We start from the raw sequence: 10,159 nt of genomic DNA, 5'->3' as shown, positions 1-10,159 counted from the left end.
CTGCTCCAGGAAGAGACGCGGCAGAAGCTGAACTTGAGCTCACGAGTCCGGCAGCTGGAGGAAGAAAAGTCGGCTCTGTTGGAGCAATTGGAGGAGGAGGAGGCCGTCAAGGCCAGCTTCACCCGCCAGACCCAGGCCTTGCAACAGCAGGTGGGGGACAAAAGACTGGAGTGGTAACAGGGCAGCAGCTCCAAAGTTGCTGAGAGGCGAAAACTCCTTGTTTCCAGTGGGTGTGCAATGATTTATCAAGCAGGCAGAGGCTCTCGGTGCATCACACAATCTTTGTGGGGTGGGTGGGGGGACAAGTGGGTAGAGGTTTCGCAAGGCCCTGCAGATACCTCATGTCAGTGTTGGTTCTGAGGAACCAATTGCTGCCTAAGCATTAGATTCACAAGGATGAGATTTAAAAAAAACAAACTTATTTACACAAGCAGGGTTGACTCTGGGAAGTACTTGGATGGGAGACCTCCTTGGAATACCTGCAGTTGGGAGGTGGGGGCAGGCTTTATTCAGCCACCTCTCTGAATATTCTCCAGGCCCCCAGAGGTCAACATGACTACCCAGTGCGCATGCACATACACACGCGCATGCACGTACACACACACGCACAATGAAAAATACCAAAAAACCCCAAAAAACCCCACAAGCATGTCAGTGTTGGTTCTGAGGAACCAATTGCTGCCTAAGCATTAGATTCACAAGGATGAGATTTAAAAAAAAAAAACTTATTTACACAGAAGAAAAAGATTTACTTTCTTGAAATACTATGGTTTTTTTAAAAATCAGTTGCTTGGAGCATAAAATGCAAAATCCCAGAGTCTTATCTCCTAGCTTTCCATTTGACAGCTTGGTAGTTTGAGTTCCCCATGATGTGTTTTGGACCTAATCTTTTTTCTTGTCTCTCTGCTGCTGTCTTCTGGAAACAGAGTGAACTTGATGCAGTCTCTGGAACCCTGGGAACGGCCGAGTCCAAGACGATAAAACTTGCCAAAGACCTGGCCAGCATAGAATCCCACCTGCAAGATACCCAGGTACATAATAAACGTATGAGGGAGAGATGTGTTTGGCACTGATGGAGGGGGGACCCTAAAGCTGGGCTTGATTGTGAATGGTTGACAAAGGAGTTCACGTGGGGGGACTCTGTGTAGAGGTATCATCTCTGGGTGACCTTCAGGAGGTTAGAGGTGGATCAGAACCCTCTGGTGCCTCTTCTGTTTGTAGACATGGGAGAGCCAAGTGGATTTCAGCATTTTGTTCTCGGCTGAGAGGGGAGAGTTTGGCCTCTGACTCAGACTCCTTTTCTCCCCTCCACCAAATCTCAGGAACTGCTCCAGGAAGAGACGCGGCAGAAGCTGAACTTGAGCTCACGAGTCCGGCAGCTGGAGGAAGAAAAGTCGGCTCTGTTGGAGCAATTGGAGGAGGAGGAGGCCGTCAAGGCCAGCTTCACCCGCCAGACCCAGGCCTTGCAACAGCAGGTGGGGGACAAAAGACTGGAGTGGTAACAAGGCAGCAGCTCTAAAGTTGCTGAGAGGCGAAAACGCCTTGTTTCCAGTGGGTGTGCAAGGATTTATTAAGCAGGCAGAGGCTCTCGGCGCATCACACAATCTTTGTGGGGTGGGTGGGGGAACAAGCGGGTAGAGGTTTCGCAAGGCCCTGCAGATACCTGGACACACCTACCCAAAGGAGGCTGGGCTAGAAGAATGTGGAGGAGAGGACAGCACAGAGTGTGGGAGAGAGCCAGCGGGGCTTGGTGGCTGCCATTCTGGGTGACGAGAGCGCCGGAGACCGGAGTTCAAATCTTTGCTCAGGCATGAAGCAGGGAAGGCTGCAATTGTACTCCCGGATCCAATTGTACTCCAAGGCTGTACTTGGACTCCCGGATCCAGGGGGTAGGAAAGACGGAGTTCCCCAGTTTTGTATATCCACTTGGACATGAACATCAAGCTGCCTTGTACTGAATCAGACCCTTGGTCCATCAGAGTATTGTCCGCTCAGACTGGCAGCCGCTCTTCAAGGTCTCCGGCTGAAGCCCCTCCCACCCCCTTACTGGAGATGCCTGGGTCTGAACCTGGGACCTGGTATGTGCCAAGCAGATGCTCTACCGCTGAACCGTGGCCTTTGCTCTTATATTGCAGGGCTGGTTTGGTACTTGTGTCCATGAACGTTTTAGGGCCTTTGTATTAGACTGTCTTGAAATGCAGAGTGAGAACTGAAGGATACCCAGGGGCTCCAACAGGAGTTTGTCCACCAGGGAAGGTGGATTTAGGAGCCCTGGCTAAGTTTTTGTCTGGAGCAGTGTTCAAGTAGCAAATGGAAAACTACGTCAGGGCTTACGCTTCAGCTGCTCTGTCCTGCCAGACATCTTCGCCTTTCATAGCACAGAAAAAGGGAATCTCCTCCACTGCTGTGTGTCTCTCTCCCTCTCTCTCTCTCTCTCTCCAGCTTCATTCTTGAACTTGGAAAGGAGGAAGGTTCCTTAAACGGACAGTGCTTTAGCTGGAGTGCGATATGGAAACTATGTTTTCTATGTTTGTTTTCTGTGTGCGGAGAGATGGTGTAGCCAGCCTCCCTTTCTGCCAGAGATTTTGCTGGCAATACCGTAAAAATTACAAGAAAACAAAACAAAAATGATCTCTGGATAAGCATGCTAGTGGTGAGGCTTTTTGTATAATAACCCTGCTTGGTCAGCATAGCAAAGAAATAAAGAGCACCATAAGGTCACAGTGAGAAGAACTGGGCTTTTGGGGGGGGGGGCTGGTTGAGGTAAAATCTCCCAGTTTTCAAACATCCTGAGCTATTGTTCATGTGTGTTTACATTACTTCCCGGTGGTCATTTCCCCAGGTGATGGACACCAAGAAGAAACTGGAGGAGGACGCTGGAGTCGCGGAATCCATAGAAGAAGCCCGGCGCCGAGCAGCCAAGGAGCTGGAGGCTCTCAACCTGCGCTACGAGGAGCGGGTCCAGGCCTGTGACAAGCTGGAGAAAGGACGGACCCGGCTGCAGCAGGAGCTGGATGATGTCACCGTGGCCCTTGACCAGCAGCGCCAGGTGGTGTCTGCGCTTGAGAAGAAGCAGAAGAAATTTGACCAGGTGAGGCTTCCATCCCTCAGACAGGTCTGTCCGCTAAGCTCGGATGGCTCTCTTCTCTCCCCATTGTCAGCTCAGAGGGATGCTTCCTAAACCGATGCTTGGGCCGTTGGTCTGGCCGGCTTCTCTTTCTCCCTGCCTTAACTCACTCCTGACACTGCCGCTGACCTTCCTCTTAAGGTGGCTATGTTTCCTCAAAATGAGGGCTGTGACCCAGACATTTGAATTGTGGTCAGTTCATCAAGTGTAAATATTTAAGTATGCATTTGAGGGAAGAAGCAGCCTGAAGAGCCCAACACATCAGAGCTTGGAAGCTAAATAGGGTTGGATGGGAAACTACCAAGGAAGTCCAGGGTTGCTTACACAGAAGGGCACTGCGCAAAAACACCTCTGCTCACCTCCTGCTTTGAAAAGTCCCGGAGGAGTCGCCATAAGTCCATTGCGACTTGGTGGCAATTATGATGGGAAGAGCAATAGTTCTGAAGGGAAAACATGTCACTCCTGTCCACTGTCTGTACTTTTGCCGTACGCACTTAAGGCAAGAGGCGTCTTTTTAGAGGCATTTTCTTGCTGGGGCTCTCAAGGCAGGCATTCCCTGCCAGTGGCTACCTTAAGAGGCATTCCCTGCCTTGTGAGAGCACTAGCAGGAGAATGCCTCTTCAGGGAGCCACTGCTAACCTGCAGTTTTTATTAGTACTTGTTCGGGGGGCGGGGGGGCGGGGAGCCTGCAACTGCTGCATGGTTAATCAGGAGCGCTAACTTGTTTCTTATTGACTTAATCTGACCAATTAACTGGTTAAATAGCACAGCTCTAGTCAGAACTGCTCAGGAAACTGCTTTCCCATTCTCTCCAAACACAGCCTTTTCCTGTATCTGTTTAGATTCTTTCCCCTGCAAATTGCCTCTTCATCCTAAAGGTGCTTTTCCACGTACTGGATCAGTCAGTCCTAACATCTGAAAATGCAACCAGTGTGGTCTGGCAAACACAGGCCTGGCCTTAGGAAGTCTAGGATTAACTCCTCTTGTTATATCTTCTCCCCCCCCCAAAAAAAAGTTTCAAGGACAGTTTTGGTCTCCTTCTGCATTATAGGTATCTATCTGATTTTCTAGCAGCCCTAATAGCCCAGCCTAGCCCGATCTTGTCGGAGCTTGGAAGCTAAGCAGGGTCAACCGTGGTCAGCACTTGGATGGGAGACTTCCAAGAAAGGCAAAGGCACGCCACCTCTGAAAACCATAAGGGCTGCCATAAGTCAGTTGCAGCTCAACAGCACACTTGATGTTTACCTTTGCCAGGTTTAGTACAGTGGCTAAGTGCGCGGACTCTAATCTGGGAGAATGGGGTTTGATTCCCCACTCCTCCACTTGCACCTGGCTGGATGACCTTGGGCAAGCCATAGTTCTGATAAGAGCTGTTCTTGAAAAAAGAGCAGTTTCTGTCAGAGCTCTCTCAGCCCCGCCTACCTCACAGGGTGTCTGTTGTGGGGAGGGGAAGGGAAAAGGAGTTTGTAAGCCGCTCTGAGACACCTTTGGGTAGTGAAGGGTGGGGTATATATCCAATATCTTCTTCTATCATCTACTGAGAGCCAGTTTGGTGTAGTGGTTACGTGCGCGGACTCTAATCTAGGAGAACCGGGTTTGATTCCCCACTCCTCCACTTGCACCTGGCTGGATGACCCTTGGGCAAGCCATAGTTCTGATAAGAGCTGTTCTTGAAAAAAGAGCAGTTTCTGTCAAGAGCTCTCTCAGCCCCGCCTACCTCACAGGGTGTCTGTTGTGGGGAGGGGAAGGGAAAGGAGTTTGTAAGCCGCTCTGAGACACCTTTGGGTATAAATCCAATCTCATCTCTCTTCTCTCCTACCTGATGTTCTGACAGATGCTGGCTGAGGAGAAGCTGATCTCTGCCCGCCATGCGGAGGAGAGGGACCGCGCGGAGGCTGATGCCCGTGAGAAGGAGACCAAGGTGCTGTCGCTGAGCCGTGCCCTGGAGGAAGCACAAGAGATGCGGGATGAACTAGAGAGGCAGAACAAGCAGCTGCGGGCTGAGATGGATGACCTGGTCAGCTCAAAGGATGACGTCGGAAAGAATGTAAGCCCCCCCACACACACACACACACCTGGCTTGGCCAGAAAGGGGAGGTGGAGAAGTGGGGGGGGGCTTAGAGCTAAAATGTTTTAATGTTTTAAATGTTCTATTTTTATGGTTTTAACTTATTTTACATTGTGACAAACCAAATTGTTGTGAACCACCCTGAGCTCTGTGCAAGCCGGGAAGGAGGTTAAAAAAAATCTAATTAAATAAGTTATTTAAACAAACAAACAAACAAACAAATAAATAAATGAAAGGTGCTAAGAGGTCAAGACCGTCTCTCCTTTGCTGGTATGACGCAAACTGGTTTTAAGAACTCACAGACTGTAAGTAAAACCAAGAATCTAAACATCTGGGACTGCGATAAACGAATATAAATTTTAGAAACTGTTCTATGGCTTGGGTGATGGTTTTTGTTTTAGTTGCACATTTTTTTTCGTTATGCTCAGATTCGCAAGATTTTAGGGTAGCCCCCCGTTTGTGTGTCTGCGCCCTCTGGCTGTCATGTTGGTTTTTGGACGTCGTGACGGAGAGCCCGCCTTCCAGGTTCCCTACCCAGTGGGGTCTTCGCACTCGACCCCACCCCCCACTCCTCCAGACACAAAACACCCCCATTCATCCATTCAGGCCCTTCTCCTCCAAATCAGGTGCATGAGCTGGAACGGTCCAAGCGGGCGCTGGAGCAACAAGTGCAAGAAATGCGGGCCCAGCTGGAGGAGCTGGAAGATGAGCTTCAGGCCACGGAAGACGGGAAGCTCCGCTTGGAGGTCAACATGCAGGCCCTGAAGGCCCAGCACGAAAGGGAGCTGCAGAGCCGGGATGACGCCAACGACGACAAGAAGAAGCTGCTGAGCAAGCAGGTGGGGAGGCCGCGGGGGGTGCTGGGCGGGTCCAGGCAGCAAGGGAGGCTCAGGGGGCGGAAGCCCCAGGCATTCCGCAGGTTTTGCTACTGGGAGCGATTTAAAACTTCATGGTGGCGAAAGACAGGGGTCATTTCGTAGAAAAAGATCTAGGGGAACTCATTAGCATAATTCATTAGCATATGCCACACCCCCTGACATCACCGGAAGTGTCATAAGGCCACACCCCCTGACATCACCAGAAGTGTGTCATAAGGCCACACACCCCGCCCCCAACGGTCCCGGCCGCCGCCACCGGCCTTGCAGCTCCACTGCCGAGCCCCATGGGGGGCCCGGCAGTGGACCTGCAAGGCCGGCGGGAGTGCAAGGAAGCCCCGCAAAGGCCCTCCCTGGCCCCAGGCAGGCAGGCAGGGGTGGGGAGAGGCAGGGAGGAAACAACTTACCCTCCCTCTTCTCCTGCCTCCTCCTGGCTGAATGAGGGCCGGAAGCGGGGCGGCCGGAAGCAGGGGGCGGGGCTTTGTCATGTGCCCCACCCCCCTGTACCTCACCCGGGGGAACTGCGATCCCCCGCGATCCCCCCCGAAATGACCTCTGGTGAAAGACAACAGAAAGGAGAGGCTGGGCAGCTCAGAGGCTGGGTGTACGGAGTAAAGAACGGCAACACACAATCTGGGTTAAAGGGGGAGATGGAAGAGGGATTGAGCAGATGGGGAGGTGGGGCAGGCGTGGCTGTGGTGTGGGAAGCCCCCAGCTGGAGCTGCAAAGTGGTGAGCTTTAAATCTGGCTGGCTTGGAGCAGGTAAGTGTCTGCCTTCCTTTGGGTGGGTGGAGAGTCCCTAAACAAGGCATCGTTCAGGGGTGGGTTGTCCTGCCGCAGATCTCTGCTCCGCTTCATACACACACATAAAAGTAGCCTGATTCTAGGCCGCTTATACAGTTTGTTGTCTTTTGAGGAACGTAAGCAGCAGCACACAGGGTGCAAAGGTCTCTTCTGACCATCTGCCCCGGCCGTTGCATCCACAGGTGCGGGAGCTGGAGGCCGAACTGGATGCCGAGAGGAAGCAACGGGCCCAGGCCCTCGCAGCCCGGAAGAAGCTGGAGCTCGATCTGCAGGAGGCGCTGGCGCAACTGGATGCTGCCAACAAGGGACGGGACGAGGCAGGGAAGCAGCTGCGCAAGTTGCAGGTGCGTGTGTGTGCAATGGCATGAGGAGAGGCATGCCCCAGCACTAACCATTCCCTTACTGCCTAGGGCAGTGACCCTGGAGGGGGAAAGGTGTAGGCTGGTGCTACTTCTGTGTCTCTCTCCTCTTCCTGATTCCAGGCCCAGATGAAGGAGCTCTGGCGGGAAGTGGAGGAGGCCCGAGCCGCTCGGGAGGAGATCTTCATCCAGTCCCGCGAGAGTGAGAAGAAGCTGAAGAACCTGGAGGCGGAGCTGTTGCAACTGCAGGAGGTGAGGGCGGAGCTCTCGGGTCCCCCTGACAGAAGGACCAGCTGAGCCTGGGGGGGTGTTAACGTGGCCCTGCAGAGGTCTGTGGAGAGAGCGATCTGCCTGGGCAATGGAAATCTTGCCCCTGCCCCTTTCCAGGTTCCATCCCTGCCAGACTCCTGTGGTGGATTTCCTCCTTGTAGGAAGCAGAAATCCCCCCCTGTTTCCTTGGGGCGCTGGGGAGCAGAGACTGATGCATCCTGCCATGAGGCTCTGACCCGTCCACTGCCACCTTCTTTCCCCCATCCCTCTGCAGGAGCTTGCGGCCTCGGAACGAGCCAAGCGGCAGGCTCAGCAGGTATGGGAACAGTGGCAAGTGAGTGCACGTGGCTTCCCGCCACCCTGTTCAAGCCCATTTCCCTACTGCCCTCTTGTGCCTTTCTTTTGCGCTGCCAAATGCAAAAGGGCTTGAAATGTCTTCTGGGGGTAATTTAATCTGGATCATCCTCAGACGTATCCTTCTGCTGAGTTCCTAACCCTCTGAAACCCCCCCTACCCCCCAAAAAAAATCTGCCCTGTAGGTCTGCCCTCCTGGATGAAAAACGCCACTTGGAGGCGAGAATCGGGCAGTTGGAAGAAGAGCTGGATGAAGAGCAAAGCAACATGGAGCTCCTGAATGACCGATACCGCAAGCTCAGCATGCAGGTGAGCTGCCGCTTTTGGGGACGGCTGCTGCTGCTGTCGTGTATGGGGGTTTTGCATTTATACATCCTACTTTTCCTCCTCCACGGAGACCCCAAAAAAGCTTACAACATTGTCCTCTGCTTCTGTGTTTTTATCCTTGCAACAACAACAACAACCCTGTGCAGTAGGTTAGGCTGAGAGAGGCCGGCCCACTTTGTTTACCCAGCAAAGCTTCCAAGATGGGGTGTGGATTCGAACCTGGGGCTCCCAGATCCTCGTCCGGCACCCCCACCACTAAGCTACACTATGATGGTTGCTGGCAGTACTTTAAACTCCTCCCACTGACCCCCTCCCCCCAATCCCACCTGTCACCTCCGCAGGTGGAGACGCTCACGACAGAGTTGGCAGCCGAGCGCAGCTTTTCGCAGAAGGCTGAGAATGCCCGGCAACAGCTAGAGCGCCAGAACAAGGACCTGAGGGCCAAGCTGGGAGAGATGGACTCGTCCGTCAAGTCCAAATATAAGCTCGCAATTGCAACTTTGGAGTCCAAGGTAGCCCAACTGGAGGAGCAGCTGGAACAGGAGAGCAGGTAAAGGAATGGGGACGAAGGCTGCAGATGTGGTGGTGGTGGAAAGCGCGGTCAGGTTGCAGCTGACTTAAGAGTTGACCCGTCATGGGATTTTCAAGGCAAGAGGCATTCAGAGGTGGTCTTGCCATGGCCTCCCTCTGTGTGGCAACCCTGGACATCCTTGGTGGTCTCCCACCCAAATACTAACCAGGACCGACCCTGCTTAGCTTCCCAGATCTGACAAGATCAGGCTAGCCTGGGCTATCCAGGTCAAGACAGTACAATCCTATACCCTTGTAAAACCACTCTCCTGAACCATAGCCTTGGTATTCCAAGGATTGTTCAATGGGCCCATTGTCCATGCTTTCAAACAAAAGACCATAATCCTGTGATCTGCATAACCTGTACATATTTGCATATAGTTGCTCATTCTGCTGTCTGTGTGGAGTGACCGAGAGCTATGGAAACAATCTCTTATGAATATGACCGATTCCCCACCAGCAGCTGTCACTCGCTACAGAGGAGGGAGCCCAGTTGCATTAGTCAGTTTCACACTATTCTCTGCGCAGCCACATTTTGACCCGCATCTTCCCACAGTTTCCCCTGCGTCTTCTCAATCTCAAAAAACAAGGACCGAGAAGACGTGGGGGAAATTGGGGGGGGGAAGATGCAGGTCAAAATGCGGCCGTGCAGCAAATGGTGTGAAATTGACCAATGCAATCAGGGCAAACAGAAGAGCAAGGGCGGCACAGCTGCTTGTGGGGAATCGACCCCAGAGTTATAGACCAAAAAACACCTCTGTCTTTTCCCACCCCTGAACTTATCCTCTTACGTTGTCTGATTTTTTAGGGAGAGGATCTTGTCAGGGAAACTTGTGCGACGGGCAGAGAAGAAACTCAAAGAGGTCATCCTACAGGTGGATGAAGAGAGGAGGAACTCTGATCAGTACAAGGATCAGGTACGGCAAAGATGCGTGTGAATGTCTATTCCGTTACTATGCCACCCACGTTCTGAAGCCTGGGTGTAGTTTCAGTGCCCAGGGACACTGGGTATTTATTCAAAAGTGATGAGAAAAAGTAAAGAGAGCTGGTGCCTTCCTCTCCCTCACCATTTATAAGCCCCCCTCCCACATTTGTAATTAAAATTGACAGTTCCCAGGGTGGGTGTTCAGTTTACATGATAGGGCATTGGTATGCCAAATAAAGGTTCTCTGTTCTCTGTTCTCTGATAGGGCATAAGGGGCACTGCCAATATTTCCTTTCTTGATGCTGCCTTCCCTTAGATAATGTTCTTTAAAAGCTACTGGGTGGGGCTTAGGAGGCAAAGCTTTTGGATTTCATTAAGGGTCCCGCCTACCTTTTCCCCTTGTGGTTTGAGCAGTGAGGAGGCTTGCAATTTCCAAGCAGGCTTAAGCCTCAGCATCTCTCCATTTCTGGAAATTAAGCA

The 10,159-nt window shown here is 52.3% G+C and overlaps 1 protein-coding gene across 1 annotated transcript in view; it reads left to right on the top strand.

Annotated features, from left to right (window-relative positions):
- The window catches only part of LOC107111148 (myosin-10-like), a 69,355-nt gene that overhangs the window by 54,048 nt on the left and 5,148 nt on the right, over window positions 1-10,159 (top strand). The window contains 12 exon segments of the mRNA XM_015412073.1: window positions 927-1,031; window positions 1,323-1,475; window positions 2,843-3,091; window positions 4,962-5,174; window positions 5,822-6,034; window positions 7,057-7,218; window positions 7,357-7,485; window positions 7,778-7,818; window positions 7,820-7,837; window positions 8,043-8,166; window positions 8,526-8,734; window positions 9,563-9,671. Coding sequence (XP_015267559.1) covers window positions 927-1,031; window positions 1,323-1,475; window positions 2,843-3,091; window positions 4,962-5,174; window positions 5,822-6,034; window positions 7,057-7,218; window positions 7,357-7,485; window positions 7,778-7,818; window positions 7,820-7,837; window positions 8,043-8,166; window positions 8,526-8,734; window positions 9,563-9,671 — 1,725 coding nt within the window.

Source organism: Gekko japonicus, unplaced genomic scaffold (genome assembly GCF_001447785.1).
Source record: "Gekko japonicus isolate JY-2015 unplaced genomic scaffold, Gekko_japonicus_V1.1 scaffold1400, whole genome shotgun sequence".
NCBI lineage: Eukaryota > Metazoa > Chordata > Lepidosauria > Squamata > Gekkonidae > Gekko > Gekko japonicus.
Note: the sequence above shows the minus strand (reverse complement) of the source record. Positions and strands in the feature narration are given on the sequence as shown.